Source organism: Eublepharis macularius, chromosome 6 (assembly GCF_028583425.1).
Source record: "Eublepharis macularius isolate TG4126 chromosome 6, MPM_Emac_v1.0, whole genome shotgun sequence".
Classification (NCBI taxonomy): domain Eukaryota; kingdom Metazoa; phylum Chordata; class Lepidosauria; order Squamata; family Eublepharidae; genus Eublepharis; species Eublepharis macularius.
Genome location: NC_072795.1, coordinates 68,646,937 through 68,665,580, shown reverse-complemented (window position 1 = coordinate 68,665,580; position 18,644 = coordinate 68,646,937). Strand labels below are relative to the sequence as shown.

Sequence of the window (18,644 nt, the reverse complement as noted above, 5' to 3'; positions counted from 1 at the left end):
CAGGAGACTAGGGCTAATACATTTCTGCAAGCATAACTGCTTGAATTCTTTTCTGCCAGGGCTGTCATAAGCTCTTGATATGAACACTGGAACATTCCAGATATTAACTGTGTGAACATTTGTAGTGGCTGTCTGACAAAATAAAGCTAAGAGGTTTTTCTGTTGTCCCCATCTCGTACAGTAAAGTGCTTCAGTACGACAACTGGTTTTTCAAAAAAATTAAACTAGTCATAGCCTTGCTTAGTGTGACCTGTCATTATCTAATCTACTCATACAAAGGAGAAGGCAGCTCTATCACCTGCAACTTTAACTGATAACATGCTGGTAAGCAAGGAGTCCAGAGAAGTTGGGTGAAATGGGCATAGCTTGCAGCACTGGTAAGATGGAGCATTGTATCAATTTCACTACTGCTTATTTTTTTAAAAGAAAAAAGTGATGGTCGTGGTGTTTCGGCATGCATCGGTGGGCTGAAAAGGCAGGCTTGCACAGTTGGGAGCTATGTCACTGATCAGTGCATGCCCTACTGTGACGAAGGTGCTGCAGTTGGTCCTAATCTGAAAAGGTTGCACAGCAGTTGCCATAACAGGCTTGGGGGGAGTTCACAATAAACCCACATTTGCAGAAAGATATGACAGTAATGGGGAAACTATGGAATGCAATACTTTAGGATGAATGTTGGGCATCTTCTCAAGGAATAAACACACGCACAAATGACGTAGGTACCAGAGACAGTTGCTAATGTGCAAGTGTCTTTTCTGTGCAGGTTTTTACTCCCCTTATTTCATGGCAGCAATGGCAGAAGTTAGACTCATTTAGGCTGTGTGAAATAAATTTTCTGCCTGCAGAATTTTGTATTGTGGGTTCATTGAGATCCATGCTCTAATTTAGGTCTAGGCTGTACCCTTTCCTCCTTGTATCATTGATGCTTTATAATGTTAGGTTTTGGTTTGGTTTTCTACCAGCTATATAATCGTAAGAGCAGAAAAACAGAAAATTCTTGGCGTTGCAGGAACTGTGGATTCAGATTGCTGAGTTGCTTTGGGAGTGGCCATCTTCTACTACTTTAATCTCTCTCTCTCTGTTCAGTGCAGCGCACTTGGTTAATTGGCAGTTTGCTGAATGTGCTGCTGGCTGTTCTGGAGGCTGCTTGGTTATAAGAAACATGTTCCAGAGGGTTGGACTGTTGTTTCCGTTCCTCGAGGCGTGGCTTCAGAGCCAGGAATGATGTTTGAATAGGACTGAGGAGAGAAGCCTGCAAGACGGTTGGGAGGGAAAGCAAACACCACTCTGTCAGAACAGGTTTGGTTGGGTTGGATCAAGCGTGTGTCTGTGAAAGTGCTCCTGTACTCTTGCTGGAGCTTGCAAGCCAAGTATAGTTGTGGATGGGGGATGTTCAAGGAACGCCTGGATGCTTCAGAAGGTGGCGTCGGCAGTTTGGTAGGTTTGTCTTCTACTCCCCCTTCTGCTATGATTATACGAACTGAAAAATGCTGGGATGAAAGCATTACCCAACAATGGCATTATGTAACTTCCGCTTTTATTATTATAAAGCTACTGCTGCATGAATACCTTGTTGTTAGATGTGGTTTCTCCAGTCTGTGCTCAAGCTATACTGATCATCTTAGATGTCTGGATATGCATTACATGCAGAAAATATTTGCGACTTGATGCTCATCATGTTTATGGCTTTCTCTTTCTTATTGCTGAGCAAGAGCCACTGTGTCGAATGGCCACAAAAGAAAATTGTATTTAATGTTATAATGATGCTGCCTGAATTAAATACCCTAATGTAACTTTTGGAAAGAGACTGATCCCTTTACATTATACTACACAAAATTTATAATCTGTCTGAACCTTTTTCTCAGGTAGCCTGTGAACTGAATAATTTTGCTGGTAGGAACAGAGGGTGGAAGTGACATAAACTCCGTGTGGTAGTTTATTCTGCTTGAACTTGAGTCACCCATATTTAAAACATTATATCTTCTGCTCAGCCCATACTGATTCTAAAGTCTGTCTTCTAAACTTAACCAGTGATGTGGAAAAAAATGTTTGTTGACTTTCACCCTTTTTACCAAGTGTATTAAATTGTGGGGGTGGTGTTGTACTAATCAATGAAGACTCCCTTTTAGCTCAGTTGTGGGATATCTGTTTTCCTCCAGCTACCCAGAAGCTTTGCTCCTGGATATCTGTACAAGTTTTATATTTTTGATATGGCTTGCTTAGTCTGAGCTTTAAACAGCCTCCCTCAAGGAGTGAGCAAATGAAACTCTCTTTTAATTTCTGCATTTAAAACCATTGACATGGAAATTTGGTATTAGAGGGTGAAGTGGAGACCATTGTTATGTCCTGGCAGCTGCAGGTTGCAGGCTACCTTACCCTAAAGTGCCTAATGTCCTGGTTTGTTTTTTTTAAGGAAAGTTGACAAATTAAGGTCAGGCTCACCACCAAAGGGACTTCCCCCTGCAGACTAGAGGCTAAATAAAATTTCCATGTTCAGAGGCCATGTTCATCTGAACACCAATTGCTGGAGTGTCTATAGCTGTAAAAAACTGTGTTCATTTTCTGCTCATAGGTTTTCTAGAGAAGTTTGCCACCACTAAGAGTAATGGGATGTTGTCTCATTCAGGAGGGAATTTCCTGAGTGTTTATGTCTCGTGGTGGGTTAGTAGTGTTGCTGGTTGTTGGAAGATCATAGGTATAACTGTCTGAGAGACAGTGGTATGGGAACTGAGGATGGAGCGTTTGAAGTGGCTGTAAAGAATAAAGGAATCATTCTCTGAACTATAGAAACAGTGCTTGACTGTATAAGAAACTGAAGAAATCTTCAAGCTTTCTCCACAGGAAGCCTGGTAGATTGCAACACCGCCTTTTCTTAAAGCATGCAAATTCTTGTCTGAAGTTGCTAAATTCTATGAATGAAAGCCAGTCCTATAATGCCTGAAGTATTTCTTAATGCTCTGTCATCAGCCGGATAGATTCCTAGCTGCAGGAAGATAGATGTATTGAGCAGCTTTGCCATCAAGGATGAGACATTGTAGATACAGGAAACCAAAGTTCATGCCAAAATGGAAGGAGGACTCCCACTCCCACCTGGTTAGTAAGAAATGTTTCCAGGAACAGAAAAGCATCTTTCAAAAAGTATATTGCGTATTAAAAGAAAGCTGGCAAGCATACAGGGGCATGTACTGCATTTCCTGCCAGTCATTTCCTATGAATGGCTCTGGTGTTATGAGACATATTATACAATACTTGCCACCAGCTAAAAGGCTGCAGACTATTGGGTCACAACGAATCCTGTGCCTCCCTAATGATAGCAGCTCCTGTGATTTCTCTAGATTAAAGGGATGTTTCCTTCATGACTAAAACACACCACATTTTCTTGACCTCACCCCCTTTATGGTTTCTGTTTGATTTTAGTGGAATGCAACTCCTGCTAAAATAACAGATTCAAGTTCTGCTTCTTAAAAGATACTTGGAAAGTGGGGATAAAAAATCCCTAGCATGTTTGGGGTGGGATTTTTACAAGTTTCTAAAAAACGTGGTTTTAAAGATTAAAAATAAGTATTTTGGAACACTTGTGCCAATTATTAGAACTTCTGCATTATGGTATTTATCATGTAAAGTAGGAAGCAATTGCTCCCTCCCCCTTCCTTGCATATGGCTGACCCTGCCTGTTGGTGACCCAATCAAAGCTGAGTGAGCAGCTAGCCATAGCAAGAATCTGTTAAAATAGCTTTAGGCAAGCAATACCATCTTTGTTCTTCATTCTCTGCTCATAGGTTTTCTAGAGAAGTTTGTTCTTCATTTGTGGGAATGATAGGCAATTATTACTGGGAATAAATTCAGTTCCCTGTATGCTGAGTTCTCTCTGGTATTATATTATAACCAAAACACACAAAAGATCTTTTCTGCATGGGACTTGTACAACAGTTCTGGCCCCATACTGCATCAATTTCTCTACAAATTTTTGCAGGCACAGTCAAAATACCCTGATTCAATCTCCAAACTCATTCCCAGACTTTTTTTACATTCCACATAAAGAAAAGCTGCAAATGACGCAGAATTGCTCTATCTCCAGCTTTTCTGCAGCTTTTCTCCTTGCAGGCATACCCCAATATTTTTCTTCCAGCAAAGTCAAACAGGTGCTTTTTTGAAGCACAGAATGCTTTCTTCAGTGTGAGGCCTGGCTTGGTCCTGCGGTATACCCGCCCCTTTATCCCCCTGCATCCTAATTGGTTGAACAGCAACCAATCAAGTTTTTTTCCTGATTTAAAAAAAAATTAAATGGCAACATTGCAAATTTGGTGCCACAAAAAAAGAAAAAGGAAAAAACTTTGTAAGTTCTCTCGCAATCAGCTGAGGAAATTGAGGAGTCCTCAACCCATCTAACTGAGGAAACTGATGAGTCCTCTGCCACTCACTGAGGAAACGGACTAGTCCTCCTTATCTCATTGACTGAAGAAATTGACGAGTCCTCAAAGCTTGCCGCAGAATCGGGGCATTTTTCTAGTGGAGAAATATTTAAGTGATCACTTCAGTTCAACTCCCTCTTAAGTGTAGAATTAAAGAATCGAAGCAGAAATGGGCCAGAACCAATGGATAAAGCAAATCTTATCTTCATGGGTTGAATATGCAGAAAGCTGGATGTAAGGTTCACCATGCAAAAGAGCTTCATTTTTTAAAGTTATCCAGTACCCTGCCCAGAAGGCTGTTGGGCTGCATCAGAACACAATTTAGTTTTGCTCATTCAGTTTTGGGACACAAATTTGGAAAATCCTACAGTGACTAAAAATTCTCATCCATTGCTAGTCTTATCCAACATTCCTACCTCAAGGAAATTTGTAGCATGTGCAGTCTGGGCATACTTTAATATTCTAGCAATAAAAGCAGTCTTTAATATTTCACTCTGAAAATTACTTCTTTCTTATAAAGATAGATAGAAAATCTCTCCCTCCTCCACATGATGATTCATTAGCTGTATTCTCCTTCTGTAGCCAGTTAATCATTTTATACCATTATACTATTTACAGGATGGGGAGTATGGCTCCTTTTATACTGGAGTGACTTTTAGGATGGGTCTGCAGTTGAAATGTTATATATAATATATGATTCTGTTTTCCAGCATAGATACTGTGGTGTTAGTGTAGAAGAACAACAGCATCGCAAGAGGGAATATGTGTGATTTCATACCAAGTCTGTAGAGTATTACTGCAGACTGTTTCGTTTCTTTTTGAAAAGACCGTTGAATGATCAGGATGGAAATATTTAGTCATTCATCCAAGTTCAAGATGTAGAAAAGTAATCTCTCCATTCATACATGGAAATGGCAGGTTAAAACTGAAAGAGCTTTAAAAGCCTTGCGCTTGCAATGGGGGGGGGGGATGAAACCATTACTTATTTTTCTCCCCGTGCCTTCCCCGGTGCAATTCTGCTGGCAAGCTGTATTGTACTTAATAGATAGAATTTATTCCTGCTTACTACATCAGTAGAAAAGCTACCACTGCAGTAGGCTTTACCGTTGTCCTCACCACTGTGCCCCCTCGTCTCTTTACTCTCTAGAAATTTGGGAAAGAGGTTAATACCCTTTTGCTGCTTGCAGGGGGTTTTGGATGCCTTTCCCCCACTGGCATGCTTGCCCAACATTGTATCTGTCGCTAGCAGCATTCAGCCTAGCTCTTCCATGTGGCATTGCAAATTCTCTTGGGAAATAACAGTGAATATATTAGAGTAACTATTCTTAGGATCCATTTTTAGCAAAAACATGGAAATTGGGGCATGTGTGGAAGTCAGTTTTGCAACTGTTTTGCCTGAAAAGCATGGAGAATGACTGGCATAAATCCCAAAGGAGGCTGGCTGTTACTCATACTACATAGTCAAAGGGAAATGACCGTTGGCAAAAAGATGGACTGCCTGCTATGTTATAAACAGACCTGATGGATTCTTCTAATCCATTACAGAAATTTCTGAAGGCTGACAGTGAAATCCTAAGAAGGGTTACTCCAGTCTAAGCCTATTGAAACCAGTGGGCTTAGGCAGGAATAACTCTGTTTACGATTTCACTGTAAATCTTTTATTTTCAATAGTGTGCGAGAGAAGGGTCACCAAATCAAACCTCCTAAAATTTTAGCACAGTACTAAGGATCATTCATTATGTTGTTGGAAGTGATAATGTTCTGGGATTTGATGCATTTTCTTAATATAAGGAGCCTAATGCTTTCCATTTTAGAGACATCAGTGCAGAGTTTCTCAGAAGTGCAAATAATGAATGTTGGATACCCCAAATATCAAGTGGGGTGAACTTGTGTTCAAGAATGCTTTATCTGGGGTAAGGCATGTGGAGTTATTTTTACATTATGGAACTAGCTGACATCTGTATTTTATGAAGGATTCCCCTCCTTAAGGCCAGATTGACAGTTGAAGCTGAATCCTTTTGTAGCTTGTACTGTGGTTTATCGGTGATACTTTTATTTTAGAAACGTTTTAAACAAGTTATGCTCTCCTGTCTTGCTGTAATATTTTCTGGATGACGGAGAAGCTAGCCTTTTCAGATTACTTTGGTTTGGTTTGCCTCTTTTGTATATGAGGACATATGGCTCAGACAACTCTCCAGTTTTTCTCAGATTCTATAACTAGAAGTGATTCAGTATTATGTGCTATGGCACATTATATGAGGTTAACATCTTCAAATAAACTGAATGATTGAGTAGGGCAGTCTGCTGGAAATGGATAAACACATTTTGATGCAAAGAATTTATTCTTTGAATATATGTGAATTTGGACTTCTCCATGCACAGTTTTAAATCTTTCTGGCAAAGGGGGAGGGTAGTTATGGTGAAGGGAGCATAAAGTTAGCTAGTTCGGCCGTAGTTAAATCTCATGCTATTGGGAAGCTGGAGTGAGGTAGCATGGGGCACAGTGAGACATGTTATCTCTGTGGTTTTTCCCAGTGGTGTGAGAGCAAGAGTGAACCTCATACTTGCTTGGCAGCATGAAGAGTAATCTTTACTTAATTCCCTACAGAAGTTGCTGCAGTGAAGCTTCATAACGGATTGTGAAGTCAAGCTAGATTAATTTCACACAGGGACATGAAGTGGGGGTTGGCAGAACTACCTCATAAATACATGTTCCATTCTGACTCTTGATAGGTGAGATTTCCTGAGGAAAGTATTTAGGACAGATAGGCCACTTCCACACGTCCTTAATGGGATGTCCTGCACTCATTACACACATCATCATTTCCCATGCACGAGCGGGTCATGATGATCGTGGCTTTTAAGCGTTTTTTGTGAGACCTGTTTTGGTCCGTGTTTATTTTTTACGCAGGTTTCCCACACGATTATCCTACTGTATCAATGTATGTGGAGGCTTTTTTTGCGCTTCAGAAGAGACCTCCCACAAATCTCCAACCCCTCCTCTCGCCATGACTCCTCCTTTAAACATCATGCATGCATCTGGCTCACATGCGCAGTCGTATAATTCCCCTCCTCTTTTGTACTTTTTAAAATGGTCCTTACGCTATTATGATATCTATGTATACAAAGGGAATCATACTGCAGTGCTTGCTACATTGGATCACTCAGCAATTGGACTATCAGTCTAGGAACAAAATTGATAATGGAATGCTATTTCTGATTTTATTTTAAACAAGCAATAAGGCCTATTGTTTGCGAAAATACAATGGGTTCTAGCAGCGTTACACACACAGACACACACCCCGTGCCTCCCCACCAAAGCATTAGTCAAGGAGGAGGTCGGGGAAGAGATCAGAGGCTCCTTCCTCCTCTGGTCTCTCAGTTGCTGCTAGGCTTGTGCACGGCCCTCCCAAGGCCCTGCAGAGGTGGTGGGGAGCCCCTCCCCCTGGCTGCTGCAGGACCTTGGGAGGGCCCTGCTGCCATGCTGAACCTTTCTGGGCCTCTGCAAGACCCGAGGAGGAAGCGGGAAGGCAAACTGTTTTGCCCCCTGACTCACTTCTTACTGGATGTTTAGACAGTTCTGATATTTTTTTCTTGAGTGATTTCTGTGTAGGAGAGGTATTTTCTGGTAGGCATGTGTCCCAGAAACAGGCATTATACCATGGGTGTTGGAAGTGGCACAAACAGGGGTTTATGGCATACTTAGCCAGGAGTGGGGGACCTTTTTATGTCTGGTTATTGACTGCGTAGTTAGGCCTCTGTTTCTATATGCCTCTTTCATGCTGTGTTGGTAGCTATCAAATATCTCTGTAGGCTACAGAGTGTAGTGTAAAACCACACTAAGGCCTGGGGGGCAGCATTGTCTCATAACTTGCCATGACTGAAAATGCAATATACTGACATGAACAAATTTGATCCCTCATCTTTCATTTTGCAGACTGTACTTTTCCAGAGAGAGAGAGAGACCAACCCTAAGGATGTGACTTTAGCACACTCTTAGGTCTTGTACAGTTGAATTCCTTGCAAGTGGAAATTTTGTCGCATTCAAAAAGAGAGATGGTATTTTTCAGTTTCAATTAGGGTGTGTTTTGTTGTGCATTCAAGGCAAATGAGTATGTCTGTAAGTATTGCCGATATGTTGTCTTGTGTGGCTTTGCAGCTAGAGCATTTACCCCTGTAACAGACGCTTACCACAATGTGTATCTAGTTAGGCTATTTTTTGTGCCCTGTTCTGTATTACCTGATGACTATCTTGATAACTGTTTGTGAGCTGGTCAGCCTTGTAGGTGATATACATTATTATACTAGTATGGTGAGTTGTGTTTTATATGCAGTGCTTTGCAGCTGGACCCCCTACCCTATAGCAGCCATTTTGGTGGCACCCATTGTTTCTTCAAAATTCCAGAAGTGCCTGCAACAAGATAGGGGAGCAGTGATCTCAAGCAACATTTATCGTATTATACCATGGCATGTCATCTGTTAACTTTGACAACTGTTCATTTATCAGATGTTGTTATTATTCCATCAGGACCAAACTGAGACTATGTTTTCCTCCACCTTGGCATTTCATCTTTTCTTAACAGTTCACTACCATAAACATACTTCAAAATCCACTAGAGAAGTTGGGTGGGGAGGAGTCTAAAGATAGGGTCAAGAAGGGCAGAGGCAAAGGGAACTAAGGAATGTCGACAGTGAAAAGGATGTAGAAAGAAGGGAGTGTGCACAGTCAAAGGAAGACAAAATCTGCAAAGGAAGAGAAAATCTGAAAAGATTAAGGAAGGGAAGGGGTCGGGAAGAGAATAAGAGAAGTTTGCGGGCACTAAGAATGAATCGGCTTGAGTTTGGTACCCAGGGGTTTCATGTTGACAATCACTGCTTTAGTTACTAGACAAGATTGTGTTTGTGTTTTCTAACTTGCCAGTCCTACACATCAGGCAACATGAGGCTAGAAGAACTTGTTTCTGGTACTGTAAAGGAATTTTCCAGTGGGTGGGTCAAGATGACTGGTGACTCTAAGAAGGCTTTTAACCTTCCTCAACATAGACAGGGTATATCCTAGTGTAGTCAGGCTTTGGGTTTGGGGGTACTTAAAATTATTTTACAAGGGCCTTAAGGTAGCTAACAGATTAAAGCATACATAATAAAACACATTTTAAAACTAACCCCAAATCATTAAAATAATTAAAGCCGGAGCTAAAAGACATACCCAGGCATAAAAACAACAATTAAAACATTGGGCAGGAAGGAGGGATCACTGAGGAAACTCCAAACCAAACAAAAAAAGTCTTCATCCATTCACGGAAGATGGCAACAGAATGGGACAAATGGATCTCTTTGGAGAGAGAGTTCTAGAGTTCTGGTGCCGTAACCAAGAGGGCCCTCTCCTGGAATGCCACTTGCCTAGTCTCAGAAGGCGAGGGCACCCAAAGCAGGGCCTCTGGAGATTACTGTAGTGGTTAGGGGTTTTTTTTCCCCACAGCTTTAATCAAGAGAACTCTCATCCCCATATAATAGCTTGAAAGTGGCCTTCAGTGAAATCCTATCACATAAAAACTAAAAAGTTAAGGGTGAAATGACACACTTCAAAGTTCATGGTTTTACTAGAGTGTTAACTTTTATAGTGTAGTCCTTTTAATGCTCATACAAACACTACTTCTAAAGACGAATCTGTAGGACCATTTCGATCTAATTAGGATCAGATGTATATCAGCTTCTGGTCTATTTACTTCTGTGCCATAATTACAAATGCATGTTTAGCTCAATGTTTCTCTTATTCTTTTCTGCTATTTAGCAGTTTCTCATTTTTAGCAGCAGGCTATCTACAAGAAGCTTTTTCAAAACCAGTTGGCTTTCTTTCTTTTATTGTTTTGTGCAGTTGGATGCCATCAGTGAAATCATATTGAGAGAATCTTCCTCCTGCTGTGATAGTGTAACTAAATTTATTTTTTTCTGACTGAAAAAAATATGGCTGAGTGGGAAAAAAATGAGTAAGCATAGGCGCAACTTATACACAGCCAAAGCGTAGGTTGCACCTTACACTGCCACACGAGAGGGTGCATGTGTACCAGTGGATGCATGGTAGATTATTTGTATTCCCTGATAAAGTTAAATAGATGAAACAAGAGATTGATTAGCCAACTTCTTGTTGGAATGTGACATCTCCTTTCCTATACCCTGGCTCCACCTGCAATGAAAAAAGAAATATAATCAAGATATGTATGATTATTGATACCTTGAGAAATATTTACCTGCTGGAAACTCTTTGGAACTTTCTTCTGTTGTTCTGTCTCCACCTATACATACATTTGGGGTTGGGGATTGGGGGGGGGGGACGCTTAAAGGGACCTGCTGCTTGCAAGAGGCAGGGAAGGGGCCCTTTAAACTTGGTGCCGGAAGCTTCCCGAAGCAACTCAAATGCTTTGGGAAGTTTTGATTTAGGATTTCCGAATCAGGGCCAGCATGCTGGCTCCGATGCGGGAATCTTGAATCTTTACAGTTCTGGTCCGATTTGGGTATTTTACCCGAATCAGAAACTCAAAGCGCACACCCCTGTGAACAACTAGTCATCTAATACTCATGGTAACAGACTATTAATTTTTTAGAGGGGTTTGGTAGTTAAGTAATGAGAGTTTTATTTTGCATTTAGTTTCATTAGGCCACCTATATTTTATTTATTTATTTTATTTATGTCATTTATAGTCCGCCTTTCTCACTGAGACTCAAGGCGGATTATATAGTGTGAGATTAGTACAATTAGTGGCAAGGACAAGGGCAGGCATTTCCATACAGTGTCAAGAACATTTCCATTAACAATGTCACAGGGTAAATGAATAAGTTTACAAAGACATAGTATTAGCAAGGATCCAATATGGAGTTGAAGAATTGCTGAAACAGAACATAATCAATTCTAGAATTTACATTAAGCAACATGAAGCATGGATAATATATAGGAGTACATATTTAAAGCAACAGATAATATGTAAGGCAACATAATGGTGAAATCTATGGTTCCTAACTCATTCGCGAAACATCTGGGACCCCTTTCCTACAATATCACCCTCATAGCTGAGAAAAAGTCCTTTTTGACTAATTCAGTTTTGCATTGTTTGCGGAAAGCCAGGAGAGTGGGGGCTCTCCTGACCTCCTCAGGCAGGCCGTTCCATAGGGTAGATTGCATTGTGGCTGGTAGTTAAGTACATTGCTAAAAATCTAGCTTGGCACTGAACAGTTTTATCAGCCCCAAAAGATTATTGTTTCCTACCTGGCTTTTACATAAAAGTGATAAATTATTCACCCTAAGTTTTAATTTCAGGCTGAAAGGGAAATTTCTTAAAGAGTAGGATTCCTTCATCTATTTTTCTTTTTAAAAGAAAATCATTCACAAAATTGGGTTCCGTTCCTTTTAATAGATTGTATACATTGATCAGATACAGATACAGTTTAGTAATGCATGCTAATTAAATATGATGCTAAATATAAATGTCAATATAGCATGAGAACTTTTTGGTTCAGCCAGAGTCTACAGATGGAAAAGATGCAAGAAGATACTTGCCTGTTAATTAGTAGACTTCTAAATTATCAGCAGTTTTTGGTGCTGTTGGAGAGGAAGTGATTTATACTTCCATAAAATATGAACAGTTGAGAGCCAGTGCAGTGGTTAGACTGTCAGACTAGGATCTGGGAGACCCAGGTTCGAATCCCCACTCTGCTATTTAAGCTTGTCAGGTGACTTTTGACCGGTTGCACTCTCAGCCTAACCTACCTCACAGAATTGTTGTGAAGATGAAATGAAGCAGAGGAGAATAATGTAAGCTGCTTTGAGTCCCTGTGGGAGAGAAAATCAGAGTATAAATGAAGCAAACTTTTTGTCCAGTGAGTGCATAATAGCAGAATTTTGAAAAGAAGTTGTCTACAAATTACTTGGAGGTTAAAATTTGTATGAAAAATACTTCAATGAACACCGAATTTTCTTCTTCTTTTAACTTAATACTTTAGAGAAATTCCAAAACATTAGGGGAAACTGATAAATTAAGTGAACACTTAAAGCAAATTGAATTATATGGAGTAGCTATATAATCAGTTTTATGAATAATGTCGTTTCAGTAGCTTTTCTATTTATTCTTGTGGGTATGCCAACTTTGTCACATAGTTTTACATACCTATTTGCACTTTACCTTCAACAACAACAGGGTGTGTCTTATGTAAAATGACAGGACAGGAAAGAGAACAAGATTTCTGAATGAATTCTGAGAAGGAGCAGTGTCTTAGCTGATATACAGAAGTGGTTCCCAAAGTTGACTTCTAAAAGTGGATGGTTTTGCAGGCTTGCATACAGAGCTTATCATCACTGTTTACTTTCCTCTTTTAAGAAAATGAAGTATGGATTTCCTCTGTGTTCCTCTACAGACATGCCCAATCACAAAGACTTCTCTTTTCAATGAAAAAAAGTCACCATAGAGAAACTGGCAGAATGTTAGATGATCTAGTTGTGACAACTGAACTGTAACTTTTGTGTATTCTTATCTTTCATTATTGATATAGGATGGCAGGACAGCCAGTGTGGTGTGGTGTAGTGGCTAGAGTGCTGGACTAGGATCAGGGAGACGCAGGTTTGAAGCCCCACTCTGCCATGGAAGTTCAGTGGATGACTGTGGGCCAGTAACACTTTCTCAGCCTAACTTAGTTCACAGGATTGTTGTGGGGATAAAATGCAGGAGAGGAGAATGATGTAAGCCAGCTTTGGTTCCCTTTGGGGAGAAAGGTGGGGTATAATTGGTTAAATAAATAATTAGTAGGGGAGGGAGTTAAAGCAGCAAAATATAACTTAAGTATTTTATGTGGCACTGAAAGATCCTCATGTAGAATAATTGTTGTTCTTATTGCAAGGAATGGTGAAACACTGGTTTTAGAGAAGTATAAATTGTTCAGATAGACCTAGAGAAATAGTTTCTCCCCCACCCCACTAACTTTTCTTTGCCTATTCCTCTCACAGGTTGGTGGTTTGTAAGTACATCAGAAGAGCAAGGCTGGGTCCCTGCCACCTACCTGGAATCCCAAAGTGGAATTAGAGATGATTCTGAAATTAATATGTCCAAGGGAGGGGAAGGTAAGAACACCAAGAGGAGTTTTTGGTTAACATGTTAGAAAAAGGCATTATTAAAGGTCCACTTGTACCTTTATACAAACTAGCATCCATGTATTAAAGTTTGCAACAGAATCCAGCTGGTTATTTAGCAGTAACCATTTTGTACAATTTTGGAAGAACACATAGTCCTGTTACCACCACCAAAGGTGGGCCTGTCTGTGTTAAATTGTGTAACTCTAAAGCTCAACTAAAAAACAAAGTAATGATAATTTTGTTTGATAATGGTAATGTACCGTTTCTAGTGTTTTCTGTTCTATCGTGCTTGAATAATACATCTATTTTCTATTATATGAAACCAACTCTGCATTTCCCCCCTCCCCATTTCTCTTGAACTTGTAGATATTCCTTGGACATCTTTTATAGAAGGAGGGAGAGAGGAAAGCTTACACAGCCTACAAACTTCTGCCTTCACTTTTAAATTCCTTCCATTCTGATATACATAAGACATTGGAAATATTGTACTACAGTGTTGAAATGGGCATGTGTCCAACAATCTGTGGAGTTTGCAGAGCAAGACTCTCCTACTTCCCCCTTCCTGCTGCATTATACCAAGTCCCCTGAAATTTTGTTCCTAGGAGTAGATCCCTAGAACAGCATAGGGAGCAAAGTGGGGGTATACAGTGAGAGGAAGAAATTGACAGAAATCGCTGCCCCATCTTCAGCAAATGAAAATGTTCTGTTGGAAGAACTGTCATTATTCTAGTTTTGCTCCAGTTTAAAGGTTGCTTCGTCTAATATTGTTATAAAAACCTTTATATAGCTCCAGTAGGTATTGGTTTTAGTGCTCTTGTTTTGTTTAGCGTTTTCTCCCTGTAGTCTAAAGGTTATAATCATGTTACTCCATCAGTTGTGTGTTGTTTCAGTGTCATGAATAACTGTGCACAGAAGATACTATTCCATCACAGACACGTGTTAAATATAAGAAAGTTTTTCTATCTGATTGAGAAGGGTCCACACAATATACTTCATGTCCTTTAACCAGCTAAGAGCTCATATCAACAAACTAGTGATATAACGCTGTTGGCATGCACTTGTGGAGTATGCATATAAACATCCTGTGATGTTTATATGCATACTTTGGACAGAAGCAGCTTTCTTTTATAATGCAGTTGCTTGAGAAAAGTGTTGAAAGTTGAAGTGTTGAGCACACTTGGTTGACACAAACCACCCCCTCTATTCTCAGGCTCCTCCCAGCATACTTCTTTCCTACATGAGGGGGAAGCCTCCAGCAATTTCTGCATGGTTCTCTGGTGTAGTGCATACCCCCCAAAGGAGAAGTGGGAAACCACTAAGTCGTGGCTGCCAAACATGGCCAGGGGGCTTGTCAGTCCTTTTTGTGGTTTTCAGTGCAGCTTGTGGCATTCCACGCAAATAACGGAACTAACACCCGTTCTAGGGCAAAGGGAATGAACCCTGTGACAGAGTGTAGAATCAGCTTCTCCCCACTCCATTTAAGTTAGCTGTGCAGATGTCAGAGTGTCTTTGGTGGTGATCTTTTGGTTCATATTTTGGTTCATCACTGCAGACAGCCTGGCTGCTCAATCAGTTTCTTAGGCAACAGGGGGTGGATGGGGGGCTCTCTGCAGACCTTCTGCTGACCTAGAAGTGACGTTTTCAGGAACCGTGAACTGCATGGTTCGGAATTTCCAAGTTCATGCCCATCTCTACTCGCGGCCAACAGAAGAGGTTTCCCGATTGACAGAGAAAGAGTATGTTAGCAGAATAAACGGGCAACTTCTGGTATGTGAAAGAATTTTGGAAAGCAAGCAGCAGCCTTTAGAAAGAGGCCTGGATGGGAGTTGCAAGGAATACCAATGGCAGGTGAGGGAAGACTGGTGGTTGTTGATGGAGAAGAAAATTTGAATATGTGGAAGGACAGCACACTTGGACTAGAGTAACAAGAGGTTTTCTGTGCAGCCTACTATACTAGTCAAAACTAGTGCCTGTGGTAAAAAGTGTTTGCTAGGAGTTTGGCCCTCCAGTCCAGTCCCCTGCTGTAGGAGACCATGTTTCTGGGTCCCCTTGACAATTGGTCCAACCTCCTATGTCATCTCAACTGCTTTGCATTAAGAGCACTAATTTACAGTTAACCTACTTACTGGATTTGAAATAACTAGGGGATCCCATGCCAGGCATTATAGCCTCCTCACAAAAGCACACAGTCTATGTGTAGAAAGCCTTTCACTTGTTTAACTGGGAGATGAAACTAGCAACAGTGGCAGCCAAAGATCTGGTCATCTTGGGTCATGTCATAGAATCTGTTCTACAACACATTAATGACTGCATGAACTGACAGACTTTAGATTCAATTATGAATATAGCTGGGAAAAGAATGTGCCCTGTGTCATGAAAACAGTGTCCTCAGTGCACAGCTATCTTAACAATCTCATAGTCATAAATCCTCTTTTTTGTTGTTTATAACCTGTAATGAATAACCACTGTTCACAGAATATGAGACAAATTGTCAACTTTGACCTGACAGGTGAACTTCATGGACTTTGAACATTTTTTTTAAAAAAAAAATATTGGACAGTTGGTCCCTAAGCACAAGATGTGCTTGTCATAGCTTCCAAGCTAATCCTATATTGGCATGATAAATAACAGATTTAGACACATTTTGCAGACATTCTAAAACTGGAAAACTTATACTAGTTTTTCTTTTTGAGTAGGGATCCCAGGTCCCCTGGTGGGGGTGGGGATTCCGTGCTCCCACCCACCCCCACTACTCACCTGGCCAGTGGGGGAGAAAGGTGGGGGAATAGGCTTCCCGAGTGTGCTCCTGGAGTGATGTGAAAGTGTTGTTCCTGGGAATGACATCATCACGCTGCCCCAGGAATGCTCCTATGCAGCTTGTTTGGGGCCCAAAACAGCCCACTGTGACGAGCGCTTCCAGCTCTTGCACGATGACATCACTTCCTAGAAGTGACATCATCGTGTCACATTGGAGTGCATGCGTGCAAAGACATCAGGAAAGGTGAGTGCCGCCCACAACCCGCCAGGAGGGTAACAGGACCTGGCAACTCTATTTTTGAGAGGCTTGATTTCTGAGGAATTTCCAAATTGTGTGGTCTCTCACTACACACAAAAAATGGGTCTTTTGTGATTCCACTGAACTTCCATTTATACTATTTTTCTTGTAGAGGCCTCTTAGTAATAGCTGCCTAGCAGTGTCATTGGTATGTAGAGGCCATGTGAAGGATGCCGCCTACATGGTATATCTTTGAACCTTCTCACTGCCTCATTAGTCATCTGGAATATAGACTGCAGTCCTTGCAAAGGCCCTGCATGTTCCTGTTCCATAAATCTAGTCCTACTCTTAAGAGCATTTAGTCTAAGTGAAGACACCATGATTTTTTTTTGTCATGTGTATAGACTTTGATGTGGGGTAAAAGCTCTCTTCTACTGATATGGAGTTCTGAAGTCCACTAAATGCAGCAAGGAACATACAGATTTGTGTATAGGAGTTAACCTATTTATTGCATCTCATAAACTAATCCCAAATGAGTTATTGCATCTCATTCTTACTCATCCTAGGCCAGTCTTTGCAATTATCATGTTTTTTTGTTGGATTTCGTTCTTTGCCCATCCATCATTTTCCCCTTTCTTCCTTTTTTATGTTTTCATCCATTTTCCATCCTAGTTTCTAAGAGACGCAAGGCTCACCTGAGGCGCCTGGACCGGCGATGGACACTGGGAGGGATGGTCAACAGGCAGCAGAGTCGAGGTGAATAGCTTTCTGGGACACATTCCCTTAAAAAGCACAATAGCTGGTAGCTGCTGCTTCTCTTGCTATTTTGACATTGCTAAGAATGACTGGTGTGTTATTTTGCTGGCTGTTGTTTCTTCTGCAACAGAAACATGCTTACATTCTGCAGAGCTGGAGGGCATTTTGGTAGTATTTGCTGAGCATGATAGAAATCGGAGCCAACAGCAAAATTCCTCAGATTTTCAGAAGTGGTTTTTAACCCTGTTTAGTGTCAAGTGCATTGTTTCATAATATTGCTAAAGTGGCCAAAAGAGGGGGGGGGGGCAACAAGATAGAGCCATTTTTATACCAAGGCACATTCTGATCTTTTTTAAAAATTTGATTTACAAATCAGCTTTTAAAAAAAACATAGAATCCGTTTTGTCTATGTTAGCTGTATATTTGCAATCAAAGAAGGGTCTGATCCTATCAACGGCTAGGATTTTGCTTAGTGTAGGCTATGCCTGGTCATGGCAACGCTCCATGGGGGGAGGGTTGGGAGCAAGGAAATGGTGGTAGGCAGCATCACAAGCATGATGATGCTTGGAGCGGTGGCAGGCAACTGGAATTTGGGGTGGGGGGGAGGATCCCCCCCCAGGAGCTTGGCAGCCCTGCTTGTTTGCTCACCCACAGCTGATACTGCACAAGTGTAATGTTGCACTGGCACAAAGCCTAGACATCCTTTGCCTTGCTTAGCCCAGGACTGTTGGTGAAGAGATGGGCAGCCTTGTGGGAGTTGTAGAATTTGCACAGGGAAAAGTACAGTGCAGTAGAGGATTCTAGCTCACATTATCAAGGCTGCTTTACTAAATAACACTGAAGATTTCCTACAAAGATGTTTATTTGCAGGGAGCAGTCATTTTTACATATACAGAGCTGTATTTTACAAGAGCAACAACTAAGCATTCAAATGGTGACACAGTCACTATGCAGCCCCTGTGATATCCATCTTCCTACAGAATTGTAGTCTTTATAATCTATTTTTGCTGCCTTGGAAACATACCACTTCCTGAGGCTTCTTTGTATGAACTTGGAGCGAACTGGATGTACATGCTCCTCGCACAGGAAAGTGTACTATACAATACATGCCATTTACTGCCCAGAAGAGAGATCCTTGTAGGACGTTTGTCTTTGTTTCCTTATTCCACACATCTTATTATTTCTGCAAATATTTCCACTAAATTTTAATGGAAACATCTGAATGAGGCAGGATTCTTTCCAAGAGCTAGAGTATGGTCTGAGTAGGGGGCTGTGTAAATTGCTCCCTTTCACCCGGCTGAAAAGCTCCATCTCGGTTGTGAGAAGTATATGCCAGTGAGGCACAGAACTTCCAATGCACTGT

General features: G+C 41.0%; 1 protein-coding gene across 5 annotated transcripts in view; it reads left to right on the top strand.

The window, feature by feature from the left end:
- SH3PXD2A (SH3 and PX domains 2A) overlaps nt 1-18,644 on the top strand; it is a 334,390-nt gene that overhangs the window by 277,381 nt on the left and 38,365 nt on the right. For 4 of the 5 annotated variants that reach the window (XM_054983545.1, XM_054983544.1, XM_054983546.1 and 1 more), the window contains 2 exons: nt 13,405-13,518; nt 17,198-17,281. In XM_054983545.1, coding sequence (XP_054839520.1) covers nt 13,405-13,518; nt 17,198-17,281 — 198 coding nt within the window. Of the gene's footprint in view, nt 1-1,345; nt 1,438-13,404; nt 13,519-17,197; nt 17,282-18,644 lie in introns of those variants that run through there. The other variant, XM_054983548.1, reaches the window with a different exon arrangement.